Below are 14,597 nucleotides of genomic sequence, written 5' to 3'. Positions count from 1 at the left end.
CTAGTGGGTGCAACCCCCAGCCGCAACCTTTTGCCGTTGCATCGCCCCCCCACACTTTGAATGACCTTATCCCAGCCCCTCTGTGAACTTGTCGCCACTGTTTTTGAGTCCCAAATGGATCTGAAGTCACAGCTGCTGGTCCGTGTTTTGAGGGCCTACTGTGTGCCCTGTGCTTCACCTGCAGAGTCACGGTTCCTTCTCCTGGGTCCCAAAAGCCGGGAAACAGCCATGCATCTCAGTGCATACAAATAAGGCATACCCCGGGCCCCCATTTCCTCACCGGACTTCATAAACAAATTCTGGGAATGAAACAGCATGAAGTTGGTGGAGTGACAAGTCAGCAATGTGTCCTCACCACCAGCGTCACTGTTGCTGGGGGCAAAAGACAGTTTCAGGAAAATCTGGAGTCCTTCACTTTCATCTGGATGATTTCCAGGGGCACCCATGGAATCCCACCCCTCCTTGTTCAAACAGCTGGATCCATGGGGTCTGTCGTGACGTCCCCCTGTCATTTCTGATCATTGTAATCTATGTTTTCTCTTTTTTTGTTGTTTTCTGTCTAGAGGCTTACTGATTTTATTGATCTTTTCAAAGAGCCAGGTTTTGATTCCTCTGTTGATTCCTGTTTTCAATTTCATTGATTTCTGCTCTGATAGTTATTTTTTCTGCTCGCTTCAGACTTCATTTGTTCTTCTTTTTATAGCTCCTACGGTGAAAGCTTAAATGATTGATTTTAGATCTTTTTCTCTTCTAATATAGCCATTCAGTGCTATAAATTTCCCTCTAAGCACTGCTTTCAATGCATTTCATAAATTAAGATGTTAGATTTTCGTTTTCATTTATTTCAAAATCTTTAAAAATTTCTTGAGAATTTTACTTTGACTCATTATTTAGAAGTGAATTGTTTAATCTCCATGTATTTGGGGATTTTCTGGATGTCTTTCTGTTACTGGTTCCTGGTTCAATTCCACTGTGGACTGAGAGCAGACATTGTATGGTTTCTTTCCTTTTTTTGTTTTTAATTTGTTAAGGTGTGTTTTACTGCCCAGAATGTGGCATATCTTGGCAAATGTTCCCTATGAGCCTGAGAATGTGTATTCTTCCACTGTTGGGTAAAGTAGTCGATGGCTGTCAATTGTATCAGCTGATTGATGGTGTTGTTGAGTTCAACTGTGTCCCTACTGATTTTCTCCCTGCTGGATCTCTCTGCTTCTCAGAGGGGTGTTCAAGTCTCCAGCTATGACAGTGGATTTGTGTTTCTCCTTGTAGTCGTGTCAGTTTTTATCTCATGCAGTTTGGTGCTCCATTGTTAGGGCGTGCATGCTAAGGATTGTTGTGGCGCCTTGGAGAATTGGCCCCTTTATCATTATGGAGTGACATTTATCCTTGTTACTTTCCTTGGTCTGGCGTCTGCCCTGTCTGAAATTAACATAGCGACGACTTTTGCTGTTTTCTGGTCAGTGGTAGCCTGACACAGCTTTCTCCACCTCTTTCCTTGTAATCTACATGTGTCTTTATAGCTTAAGTGGATTTCTTGTAGGCAGCATAGAGTTGGGTTCTCTTGCTGTCTTGAACTGCTGTTGAACACTAACTTGAGTGTCTCTTCACCCTTAACCAACTCGCAGCCCCTTGAGAAGTGATGTCTGTCATTCATTCATCCATTCATACATCACTCATTCAGCAAGCACTCAATAAAAGCCTGCTGAGTGCTGGCCCTCTGCCAGGGGTGCTGGGGACACAGTTTGATCAGCAAGACCAAGGCCGTCCTTGTGGACAGCTTCATTCCTGAGGCTTTGACTTGAACGAAACTGGAGGAAGCGGAGAGCATGCAGAGCTGTCCGAGTCCCTGTTGGGAGGAACTGGACGAGACCTGGCAGGAGAAGGAGCTTGGAGCACGGGAGACAGAGGGGCGGCTGCCAGGTGGGCAGGCCCTGACTGCCCATCTTGGATGTGGACCCTGGCCTGGCCCCGTGGGGCGGCCTTTCCTGCCGACAGCGCTCCACGGGGTGAGGGCCCAAGGGCAGCGACCCCGGTGCATTTCCCTGCAGGACTTGACAGAGCCTCCAGGAAGCCAGTGTGCGGGGCACTCTCCTGAGGGGCAGGGTGCCCAACCTCACTTGGCAACAGGGTCCTTTCCCAGAGCACCGTGGTCTCCCAGGCCCACAGCTGCTGTGCACAGCGGGCAGCCATGGAGGGTGTCAACGCAGGAGAGGGACTCGGAGGCTCCAGCTTGAGAGAAGGCTGGGAAGAGAACCGTGGTGGACACTGTCCTGGGGGCCAGGGTCCCATGGGAATGGGAGGGGGGATGGGGCATCTGTGGCGCCTCTGAGCTAAGCCTGCTGGGTAAGGGAAACGGAATAGACTGTGCTCTGACCCTCCCTCCCTCTCGCAGGGCGTGCATGAGTCCCGCGGCGTGACCAAGGACTACCTACGGCTGGAGATGCTGATCCAGAAGGTGGTGTCACCCTACCTGGGCACCTACGGCCTCTACTCCAGTGAGGGCCCCTTCACACACTCCTGCATCCTGGGTAGGGGTTTCCTGGGCCTTGGGTGGGAGGGGGTGACCACTGGGCCCATCCATCTCTGCCCAGGGGCCCAGGCCTCCCAGTGAATAGGCCATGTCTGGGCTGGGCCCCGGACACACACAGATGGGTCACCTGGGGTCCCTCCTTCAAGGGCTGAGGGGGACCCAGCGGGCAGGCACCATACGTGGTGATTGACGACTCCCCTGAAAGCTCAGCACAGCCTGTGTCCCCGAGGAGGGCAGGAGTTGCCCAGGCAGAGGACACAGCACGTGCCACAGCACCAACAGTCCTGGCTCGTTTGGGGACTCAGGAGAGAGACGAGGTTGGGGGATGGGCAGGATAGGCATCCTGGGGCTGCCGGGCGTGTCCGCACACGCCGGCCACGTTAGTTCTTTAGTGGACGGCCCATTGGTTCATCAGCGATGTAAACTGAGCACCTCCTGTGCACCAGCCTGTTCTTGGTCCTGGGGGTTTAGTACAGACCAAGCCCCACCCTCAGGTTCTTGTCTGCCAGGGGAGGCAGCCCAGTGAGTGCACAGTCCCCAGATAAGTCCCTAAGGTGACCTGTGCCCAGGTGACAGGGCTGTGGTCCGGGAGCTCAGAGAAGGCCAGACTGGGAGGTGATTGCCAAGCTGAAGGACCAAAAAGAGTCCGGCCTGGGAAGAATCGCAGGAAGGGCGTCCCAGACGGAGTGGACCGCAGGGCAAGAGCCACTCAGGAGTGTCCCACCCACCTGCTGGGGTAAAATCCGCCTGCCTGGCATGTCTCAGCTCGGGTGGGGCCTTGGCAGCTGGAGGACTTGGAGATGCCCAGGCTCCAAGCGACCCCGGATGACGGTACCCGGTGTAGAGTGAGGGGGATTCCCGGGCAAGGCCCAAGCCGCTCACCACGCTCAACCCTGCCACCTGGTGGTCACTGTGGAACTGCATGGTCCTGAGTGGGAGCCTGAAACTTGCCCCCGTGCAGCCTCTGCCACCACTTCCATCCTCTCCCGCCCTCCAGGGGCTTCCCCCACATGGAGAATAAAACCCCAGCCCTGACCTCATTTGGAAGGACCCCTTGTTATCTGTCCCCTTTGTGGCACTTACTACTACCTGTCCTGTGGCCCACCCACGTGGGTTTGTCATCCCCACCGCACACACACTAGGACATCGGCTCTGAGGACCGGGCCGTGTCTGCCCAAGAAAGTGCAGGCACATAGCAAGTGTTAAGACTTGTTGACTTTCCACAGGTGGGGAGACGGGCATGTGCACAGGTCACTGGCAAGGTGCACACTTGGACGCCGGGCGGTTGCCTTGAGCACCTCCAGCCCCCACCTGTCCAGGCTGAGAAGCTGGGACTGAGGAGACGAGGGTGGGAACTTGCACCCCTCCCCCCGCTGGGCCAAGCCGCCCCAGGAGGCGTGCAGTGGGGCTGGGCCCAGGATCCGTACCAGTCGGGCCTTTTCCGTAGCTGCCCCTTCACGCAGAGCTGGGTGCACAGTAGGTGCTCCCAGTAGGTGCTGCCTGGCATCAGGCTGAAGGAAGGGCCTGGGACACCCAGGCACCGAGGTCAGCCGAGTGGCCGCCCGTCCGCGCCCCCGGCCTTGGTTGCCTGACGCTTCTTGTCTCTGCAGAGAAGCACCTCCTGCGCCGCTCACGCTCGGGGGACATCCTGGCCAAGAACCCGGTGGTACGTTCCAAAAGCTACAACACGCCGCTGCTGAACCCCGTGGTGGAGCACGAGGCCGAGGGCACGGCGGCCGGAGGCACGGGCATCCGCAGGCACTCCGTCTCCGAGATGACGTCCTGCCCCGACCCCCAAGGCTTCACCGACGCGCCCAGCCAGGGCCCCACGGGGGACTTCAGAGCCTCCCCAGGTCCCCAGTCGGGGCCCTGCCCCAGCAGACTGTACCCCCCAACGCAGCCCCTGGAGCCTGGCCCGGGCCTGGCCCACAGCTCCCCACCCTCCTCCAGCCCCGAGAACCTAGTGGACCAGGTCCTGGAATCCGTGGACTCGGATTCCGAAGGCATCTTCATTGACTTTGGCCGTCGCAGTGGCTCTGGTGCCTCGGAGTCTGAGGGGCTCGGGGGCCGGCAGAGCATCGTGTGAGGGCCTCGCGTTCGGACTGAACCCGCGTGTGTGCTGTGCCTGTGCTGTGTGCGTGTGAACGAGCGAGCGAGAGTTTTTTACTCTGTCCCGTCCCCGGTCAGCCTTGGCCACTTTGGCATTGCCCTCTTCGTTGTAAAACCATCGATGCCCCGGCCCAGCACCGCTCCATTCTGGGGTGTCTGTGCTGGAGGTGTCACCTGCCTCACGAGGTCAGCAGGTGCACTGGTCAACCTCATGTGCGTGAAACGGGCATCACCACTCCCTCCACCGCCCCAGCCTGCCCCAACCCTCCCACATCTACACCCACAGAGACTGTGAATGTGGTGGCATGGCCAGGTCCCCAGAATGACCCCCAGAGCCACAGGGGTTGGTAGCAGACCTGCCTGCCCCGTCCCCACTCACCTCAGGCCATAGTTTGTCCTGCAGGTGACTCCTCCGAACAGCCTGCCTTCACTCTGCCAAGGGTGGTCATGGGCACGAAGAAGGTGGAATAAAACTTGTCTGCCCTGTTTCCGAGCTCGTGTCATGTCGGACCCCACAGCTGTCCTGCCAGGGTCCTCGCCCTCAGAGACTTTACCTGGACCTCCACTCTCCGCCTGAAGGGACAGGCTCCTATTGTCCAGTTTCTTTGTCTCATCCTGACAGAGGGGCACAGACGCCCCAGAGGGAGGAGCTGGAAACTCCAACAGCCTGTCAGGAGCCCCTGGAACCCTGTGCAGGGGGAGTCTGGCCCCTGCCTTTGTCCCCAGCAGAAGCACTGGAGCCTGGAAGGGAGGCAGGACCTGTTTGAAAACCCCTGCCACCCCATGGGGAAGGGATGGGTGACACCTGCTTACCACCCCTGCAGCTGTGTGACTCCCAGACAGGTAACCTTCTTCAGATCTGGGCTCCAGTTTCTGAAGCTTGCTGTGGGAAGGCTCACTGGCTTGTCCCCACGGTGGCATTGGTGCATTTGCCAAGAGCAAAACTATTCAGTCTTATCCCTCAGGCACACATTCCCCTGGGGGCGCAGCCTCCCTGCCACACCCTGGCAGGTTTCTTGCACAGGAGGCCACCTCCTGTCTCCCCAGAGAGCTCTTCTGTGAGTGCCATCTGACCAGGTGGGTTATCTGAGGCCTGTGTCTGCATTTGCTGTAACCTGTGTCATAGTCTGCTCAGGGCCACAATAGATCCCACAGCCTGAGGACTTAAGCAATAGAAGTTTATTTCCCACAGTTCTGGATGCTGGGAGTCCGAGGTCAGGGTGCCAGTGTGGTCGGGTTCTGGTGCGAGCCCTCTTCCTGGTTCACAGATGGCCATCTTCTCACGTGTCCTCTTGTGGACAGAGAGCTCCGCATGTCTCTTATAGGACACTATTCCTGTTGTATCAGGGCCCCACCCTTATGACTTCATTTAACCTTCATTCCTTGGAGGTCCCATCTGCAAATGCAATCACGCTGGGGGTTGAGGGGGACGCAGTTCACTCCATAGCACTCTGCTGGGTGATGGGTGCATTCCTCTGGCAGCAAGACCCCCAGCACCATCCTGGAAGCCGGAGGAGGGTCCCATGGGGTCAGGAGCCCCACTCTGGCAGGGTCTCCTGGAGAGGTGGCATTCAAGAAAACACTAGCCTTCTAGTGCCCTCAACTGCACCTTATTCTTTCTGAGAATTAACATTTGTTTGGGATGTGTGTGCACTCCACAACAGTCACCCACCGGCAGGAGGCCTCAGAGGGGGTGCCCTTGGGCCGTGGGGTGTCCCTCTGGAGCACCTGCTGTGCTCCCTCTGGCATCGGTCTGAAAGGACTAACCAGCTTTTGGGGAGGCACCGCTGGGTGGGCTGTTGTTCAGCAATCAGGTGAGACAAGAACGAGTGCTCTGGGGGTGGGGAGAGGAGGGTTCCTGCCAGGTGGGGGAGCTGCCTGCAGCAGAGGAAGCCCCCCAGAGAAGGAAGGAAAGCCCATTAAAAGGGAGAAAGGCTAGGAAGGGGTGAGCCGCTGCGGGCGGGGGTGGGGGGCATCCTTTAAAGCTTTGACTCCTTTGTGATTTTCCATTTGACCGTGAAAGTAATATTTGGCCTATAATTTAAAAAGATCCCTGGGTACGTAACAAAGGAACTGAAAGCAGACAAACATACCTGTCCACCCACGTTCGTAGCAGCCCTATTCACTAGCGCTGAAAGGTGGAAGAAACCCAGGTGTCCATCAGATGAACAAAGTGAGAAAATGTGGCCTCTCCTCACCATGGAATATGGTTCAGCCTAAAAAGGAGGGAAGTTGCGACAAGATGAGCTGTGAGGACATCATGCTTAGTGAGCTGAGCCAGTCAAAAGGACAAACTACGAGTAGGATTCCACTTACATGTATGTCAGAGAGGCCCCTGGAGGAGTCACATTCGTAGAACAGGTCTCAGCAGCACTTCCCTTGGGGAGTGTGTACTGCCCGTTGTGGGGGCCTCCCAGCCTCCCAGCCTCCCAGCATGGGGACCGTGGTCCCGAGCTCCAGGAGTACCCAGCAGTGAAGTGGGCAGTAGCCTTGGGGATTCTGGGGGACGTGGGGAGGCCACTGGGCAGGAAGCCTCCAGGGCACACACCCAAGCCCCTGAAATCATGATGCCCTTCTGCTCTTTGCCTTCTGAGGACATGGAAAGCCCCCACTTTCTGGTCCCCTTGTGACCGGTGAGGCTCTGTGACCAGCTCTGGCCAATGAGTTCTGAGCAGAAGGGGCTTGGGGCCCTTTGGAGCTGGAGCACTTCACGGCCAGGGGGGACCCTCCAGAGCTCTCCTTCGGTCCGCGTGGTGACCGGCAATGTCCCAGATGAGACTGTTCCAGCTGTAGGGGGCGGGGGGCTGCGGACGTTCTGCTTGAGTGAGAAGGAGACCTAAGTCAGTGTAAGCCCTTGAGACGGGGGTGTGTGTCTTACTGCAGCATAACCTGGTTCGACCTGACTAATATACTCCTGTCCCAAATACTCGGGAGGAGGGTGGTCTCTGAATGGGGAGAAGGCTTATTCTGGAACCTCATGTTTACGTATTTATGTGTATTGCATACCCTTCGTGGGCAGAGCCAGGGCTCTGGGCACTCATCCTGAATCGGTCACTACCTTGCTGTGTAATACTGGACGAGTCACCCCATCCTCAGTTTTCCCGTCTATAGCAAGAATCTTTCCAGATACAAAATTCTGTGGCTGGTGATATTTCTCTGCTTGTCTGTGCACTATGGACACACAGAGAGCAGGGGTCGCTGTAAGATTGTAAGCTAGATACCAGGCGTTCCTGATTAAGTAGCTCTGCACAGATGACAATGTATTGGGCAGCCAAGCACTTAACGGGTTTTGACCTGAAGGTGATAATAGCTAATAATAAACTGATGGTTTCACCCCCAAGAACACTTCACCTCAATGACGGATGTGTTTGCAGAGAGTTCAGAACTGCTTTACCAAGCTGTTAAAAGCTATAAAAATGTAAAGTATCATCCACATCATCACAAGAAGAATTTCTCATGCTAACATTTCTCTTTTCACTGTGGGGATTTATGTCAGCCTGTGTTTGGAAGGGGAGGAGGGACAGGATAGCACATAAGGAGAGAGTGGGTCAGGCAGGGCTGGCTCTTATGTGCAAGCAATGGGAGCAGATTCTGACTGATTACACAGAGGAGACTATCAAAGGATGTTGGGAGCTCCTAGAGTTGTCAGGAGGGGCAGAGCCAAGCTTGAGGCTTGCCTTCCAGGAATAATGCCTCAATACACCACACAGGACAGGCCTGATGGGGAAACAGGGGTGCTCCCCCGCTCGGGGATGCACCTACCCTCAGGGATTTTCTGGCACAGAGATGCTCCAGTTGCACTGGACCAAACCCACAACTGCCACCAGCACCGATACCAATCATATCTCAGGTACTTAACCTTGTAGCCACCGCAGCCTCTACACCCCACCCAAACTAATATCATGCTGTTCCCTCTCTAGTATAAATTCCAAGGCTGACTTCTCTCTTAGGGTGTATGTCACAATGGTGGTGCCTAAGTCACTGTCTGAGCCCTGGGGCAAATGAGGCTGAGTAAAGGTGTTGTCTAACTACCTTAGGCCAGGAGCCTCGTAAGGGCATTTGAAAGGTGCAAGGGGCCAGAGTATAGGACCAGTATCCCACCCCGATGTCAAATAGGGCATCGAGAGTGTGGCCTGCTCCGCTCAAATTAAAAGGGTTTCAAGAATTAGGACCAAACAATCCCAGAGAGCATTGTGGAGTAGTTGCGGGGTTGGACTCAGTTTGCAGTCCATGCCAACAACCAAATGCACTTGCTCTGAAACACGGGCCGGGGCCCATGGGTAGGAAACATGGCCTGGGCTCCTGGCCGGTGACACAGCAACAAAGAAAGCCCCTGACCTCATGGGGTCTCAGGTCCTGGCCTAGGGGGCGGGGGAGGGTTGGACCACGATCTCCTGGGTGTCTTTGGCTCAAGCCAGCTGTCACACTCACACTCAGTGGGGAAATTTTGGTTTTAATATGGTTCGAAGCAGACCAGGTCTTGGCTCAAGCAGCTGGCAGGGAGAGTTAATTTGGGAGAAAACAAATGGGAAGCCCAAGACCTGGGACCAGGAATCTGTATTTCTTCCTTCAAGCTCTCCATCCCCCAGTGCCTATTAATGTGGAATTTGCTGCTTGGGGAGAACCAACTCTCCGACTTCATAAACATTTGTAAGAGCAAATTTAATAAAGCTGGGAATAATACCATTCAGATGTAATTCTTTCATTTTGCACTATTCTTCTTTCGCTTCTATTGCAAAGCATTTGAAATGCAAGGAATTATTGTTACAGCAACAAAAGGAAATGACTAACCGGTGGGTTACTGATTAGACGTGCTTGGGGGGAAAACAGAAGAACCTGAAAGGGAGCCTGGGTTTTACAGCTCCTGTCTGTTTCTTTTTCCTTTTATTATGAATGGCAGAATTCACCCTGTTCTCTTCCCTGCAATCATTCCGTATTATTGCTTTATTGTGTGTATTTTAATATCACTAAACTATGGTTGTGGAATTTGTATGTGATTTGCATGAAACACAATGGCAGGAGTGTGGCAATCTCCCCGACATCTTTCAATACCATGAAATTATGCTGCCAGCCTGAGACCAACTGGGGGGGTGTTTTCACTTACTTGGGTCCAGAGTGCTTTTTAAAACACAAAACCTGCCAATCGTCCCTCTTTCTTGGGAGACTGATCTTACGTTGATAACAAAAAAAGATGTTTACATTCCACAAAAGGAAAAAACAATCCAGCACAAAGCACTAAAAACCCATCAAGTGTGTCAGTCGCTGGGAAGAAGAGTTTTGACCTAGAAATAGGCCCCGATTCTGATCCGCTCAGAGGCTCAGATTCGTTTGTGTGCTTGAAGTTAGCACCACCGTTTCCTGTGCTGTCTCGCCACCCCAAGTCCCTTGGGAGCAAGGAAGTACAAAGTAATAAACTGTAAGTGTGAGAAGAACAGGCCGGCAGGCAAGGATGGTCACAGATTCTTTGCACAGAAAAAGGCAGCTACGTGGGTGATGATAGAATGCAACTGAGGTCATTCATTCATTCATATGGATTGGGGATAGCACCTACTATGTGCGGGGCACAGGGCTAGGTACTGGGGATACTGCAGTGAGCCACAGCCTCATGAATCTGGCCTCCCATGGAATGGTAACAACTAACGTTTAGTGCACTAACCCGTATCCACTTATTTCGTGGCTATCACTGGCAAACGGGAATGAAGCTGTCTTAACTTTGGAGAAGATAAAGTTTTGGTCTGTCTGACTCCTTTCTCATCCCTAGAATGGTCATGTGTCTCACGCTTAACTAATCAGAGGCCTTCCCTGGGTTTTTTTTTCCTTTTTTTTTTTTTTCTGCTAGTGATGTCAGGAGAGACAGTCTTTGCCATTTGGTTAAAAGGTATAAGGATATTTTATCAGGTGACACTTTTATTTGTAAGAAATAGAAAGTGCAAATTAGATTAAACAAGAAGAGGATTTACCGGCACATTTAATGAGGAAGTCCAGAGGTAGGTGAGCTTCAGGGAGAGTTTGATCCAGGGGCTCTGCAATGTCTTCAAGGATCCAGTTTCTTTTTCTTTCTTTTTTTTTTTTTTATTGAGGAAGGGGAACAGGATTTTATTGGGGAACAGTGTGTATTTCCAGGACTTTTTATTGGGGAACATTAATGTGTTTTTCCCAGGACTCATCAGCTCCATCCAAGTCAAGTTGTCCTTTCAATCTTAGTTGTGGAGGGCGCAGGTCAGTTCCAGGTCCAGTTGCCGTTGTTAGTTGCAGGGGGCGCAGCCCACCATCCCCCATGGGAGCTGAACCGGCAACCTTGTGGTTGAGAGCGTGCACTCCAACCAACTGAGCCATCTGGCCACCTGGGAGCTCAGTGGCAGCTCATTGACTTCATTCTAGTTGCGGAGGGCGCAGCTTGCTGGCCCATGTGGGAATCGAACCGGCAGCCCTGTTGCCCAGAGCTCACGCTCTAACCAACTGAGCCACCCGTCTGCCCCAAGGATCCAGTTTCTTGCCACCTCTGCTTCAGCCCTAAGCCTAGATCTCTTTGTGGCCACAGGATGGCTGCCTGGTTCCCTTTAGTGCACCAAGCTTCCTTATCAAGTTTGAGGGAGAGGAAAGGAGAGAGCAGGATTTTTTCTTCCCCTAACTTCCAGGCAAAGTCCAGCACGTCACGCCAACTGGACTAGCCTGCACTGCTCACTGTGTCTTGACCAAGGCATGCATGATTGGCTTAGGCCCAGTTACTTCAGAACCTGAACCAGTCACTGTGGCAAAGGGTGAGATGACGGCAACTGGCCTCTGCAATTAGATCTCCCCCTCTAGAAGTGGGGAGGGGTCAATTCACCTAACTGGCTGTTGCAATTGAGTGACTGGCTACAGGGGACCACTGAGCCTGCCACATGTGACCCCAGGGCTGCTAGCAGGCATGCCATTTTCCATACAAGGCAGCCTGGGATTATGGAGCTGCCACTGCCCCACCCCCCACCAGACCCCAGAAGAGCAGCTGGGAGAGGAAGGAGAGGAAAAGAATCCCCCTGGCTGCTCTGGTGACACAAGATTGAAGGGAGTGAGGGGAGAAGCAAGGAGACCAAAGGGAAACCAAGGATGACCCTAAAGATGTGGATGGGGCCAGTGAATAGTGACAGGGGCAGCTCGGGAGAGGAACTCTGTGGACAATGGAGCCCCAGCTGCCTGCTAAGGTCTCCACGCGGAGACGTCGGGGACAGTCAGAGGCAGCAGTCTGGAGTCAGGAGACATCATTTGGGATCAGGGTATAGGCATACTGAAAGCAGGAGGCTGGGGAGTGAGTGAGAGGTGAGAAGAGGTGCAGACCCAGCTCTGGGGTGTGGACCTTCAGAAATCAGGGAGACGGAGAGGAGGCAGTGAGGAGACTGAGCGGTGCCGCCAGAAAAGTGGGTGACAGAGGCACTGGGCCTGATATAAACCTATCCTTAGAACTCCACCTCAGCGAGCTGCCCCCCAACTTGGAATGTGATGACATTGGAGGGCCAGTCGTCCTCCTGCCTGGGGCCCCGGGCTAACAATGCCACCTCCAGGGGTATCCGGGCTCCAGCCTGCACCTTCCTGATGATGAGTCCTGCCTCAGGGCGCGGGCAGTGACTGCGCCCAGGTGCAGAGATGCAGCACTCAGCCCTGAATGGCCCTTAGGAGGCCCGAGGATTGGCCGCACCCCCCCCTCCAGGAAGTCCTCCCTGCTCCTCAGCCTGGGTCAGAGCCAAATCTGGGATTGCCCAGCCCCTACCACTGTGGGATTCTGAAACCACCATGGGGACCCTACCACGGTCCTGGGAAGTCAGCACTTGGCCCAGAAGCCGTTTTGGGAGCATTTGTTGAATGAATATTTCCTCTCAACTCCTCACAGATCTCACCCCTTCCCGCCTCACTTTACACACCCCTAAAATGGGAAAATGGATCTGCAAGGAGAGTGCCTGCCCCAAGGCGTGGGTGCTGCACTAGCGGAGAACTCCCGGCGTCAGGGGAGCCTCGGGTGAGAAGCGCGAGGAATTTCTGGGCTCCCATTCTCCGCCCCATCCCCGCCCACAAGGCGGAGCCATCTGTCCCGGCCCCGCCCTGTCCCAGTGGAGACCTCGGCGGACCCCGGGGCGTCCAGTGCTCCAGGGAAACCCGTAGCGCCGCCCTGCGCGGACTGGTCGAGGGGCGGGGCCAGCGAGGGAGCTACGTCCGGGGCGGGGCCAGGTGAGTCGCCCGCAGAGCTGAACCCAGGTGAGACGCCAGTGGGATTTGCATCCCGGTAAGGCCCGGTGTTCGCGGGAGGGAGCCCGTCTGTGCCCCGGTCAGGACGCTGCAGGGTTCTGAGGGTGTGAGCCGGCGGCCGGACCAGGCCCATTGATCAGGTGGGCACACCGAGGCAGGGCGTGGCGCCACGTGACGCGGTGCAGAGACCCGCGCCAACCCGGTGTCCCCCCCCTCGCGACCCCCTTCGCTGGTTTTCCCCTAGTGCGCCCTCCTCGCCCACTCCTGCCCTCCCCCCTCCCGCCTTGCTCCCCGCCTCTCCCCCTTCTCTCCCTGCATCCCCTTCCCCCTCCCTGCTCCCTCACTTCTCTCCCCGTGTTTTTGTGTTTGGTTTTGTTCGGCTGGGCTGTCGCAGCCCAAACTTTTGCTGAGCCTCCCTTTTCCTCCCCTGACTCGGGGTCTCCCATCGGCCGGTCCGCACGCCGCACACTATCAGCTCCCCCTCCCAGAACCTGGGAGGCGGGAGGCTTCGTCTGCTTTACAGATGAGGAAACAGGCAGAGCAGGTGCTGCGCTGGTTCAAACTCATGGTCAGGGCCGGGGGTGCTGGCCCGGTCAACACGGGATGGAACCTCAAGAGTTAATAGGCCAAAAACTTAAATCAAGTGGGTAACCAGTCTCCAAAATCGCCAGTTAGGGGAGAGGCCCTGGCTGCTTTCACTTTTCTCCACCCTGGCATGGGGCCATCCTGAGAATTCCTGGGAGGCACTGTCGCATTGCTGGCTTGGGAGTTCCCCACTGTGGTGGAAGGTGTTGGAAGGTGCTCAGGCCCCTGGAGCACCCTGTCGGAGGAAGCTAGCTGGAGGGAAGGAATTTCTGTGAGTCCTTGTTTGGTGGGGTTGGGGACATGGCAGTCTGGCGACAAGCCATCAGACTTTGTTATGTGTCATCTGTGTTGATTCCAGAGAGGGCTGTGAAATGCAGTGTTGACATTTGTCCAGCTGAGAACTCAAAATTTAAGGCTCAATAGCAAACATCCTTTAATGGGTCTCTGTTGGCAGTTTTAGGATCTTGTTTGTGACTTCATCGTTTCATGCAGTGAGGAACCATTCCTCAAACCAACACCAGGGCCAGGGGTGGGGGTTGAAGAGGGACATGGCACATGCCAGAGACCAGCTAGTCCTTGTAGATAGCCACGTCCCCAGTCCCTGCCCACAGGGGACCCACATCCTGGTCTCTGAGTGATAGAGGGAAGCCAGGGGCTTGTGAGTGGTCAAGGAGGGCTTCCTGGAGGAGATGACCATTGAGCTGGAAGATGGACAGGAGGCAGGCAGGGAAGGGTGTAGCACACTGAGATTACACAGAGGCTGGGGGACTGTAGGTGGCTGGAGGTAACTCACATTTTAATATATGTGCTGCCGAAGTGAGCACGGTAACTCACATTTTAGGTGGGGGTGGAAATGCTTGTGAAGCCCCTCACAAGTGAAGCTGGCAGCGATTTGCTTAGCTAATTAGATAATGTATTCGGTCATTCAAATATGATCTCAGCGAGATCTTTTAAGGGTCTGGAAACTTACTTGACGGGACATCCCATGGACATATGGCATCTCCCTAACAAGCTAGTTCCAGGCTGAGTTGGTGGTGGGCCTACCATGGATGGTGGCTTCAGTTAGAGAAGACTGCAGGAGCTCAGCCCATTCTCGAGGCGACTGACATGCGTCTTTCACCACATTTAAAAATCCATCCCATTCCCCGATTTT

At 54.6% G+C, this 14,597-nt stretch overlaps 2 protein-coding genes across 11 annotated transcripts in view; both read left to right on the top strand.

Moving 5' to 3' along the window:
* The window catches only part of PRR5 (proline rich 5), a 56,333-nt gene extending 51,204 nt beyond the window's left edge, over positions 1 to 5,129 (top strand). For all 6 annotated transcript variants that reach the window (XM_074326532.2, XM_019739255.3, XM_019739254.3 and 3 more), the window contains 2 exons: positions 2,393 to 2,528; positions 4,141 to 5,129. In XM_074326532.2, the coding sequence (XP_074182633.1) occupies positions 2,393 to 2,528; positions 4,141 to 4,616 (612 nt within the window). In that variant the 3' untranslated portion in view covers positions 4,617 to 5,129. The remainder of the gene's footprint in view (positions 1 to 2,392; positions 2,529 to 4,140) is intronic.
* A 7,601-nt stretch (positions 5,130 to 12,730) lies between these two features.
* Positions 12,731 to 14,597, top strand: part of ARHGAP8 (Rho GTPase activating protein 8) — a 53,793-nt gene continuing 51,926 nt past the window's right edge. Inside the window, exon 1 of one of the 5 annotated variants that reach the window (XM_019739249.3) lies at positions 12,731 to 12,868. The gene's annotated coding sequence lies outside the window, so the exon portion shown is untranslated. Of the gene's footprint in view, positions 13,000 to 14,597 lie in introns of all 5 variants that reach the window. The other 4 variants (XM_074326529.2, XM_019739251.3, XM_074326527.2 and 1 more) reach the window with 4 other exon arrangements.

This window comes from Rhinolophus sinicus, chromosome 1 (genome assembly GCF_057876585.1).
Source record: "Rhinolophus sinicus isolate RSI-liver-muscle chromosome 1, RSI-T2T, whole genome shotgun sequence".
Taxonomy (NCBI): domain Eukaryota; kingdom Metazoa; phylum Chordata; class Mammalia; order Chiroptera; family Rhinolophidae; genus Rhinolophus; species Rhinolophus sinicus.
Note: the sequence above shows the minus strand (reverse complement) of the source record. Positions and strands in the feature narration are given on the sequence as shown.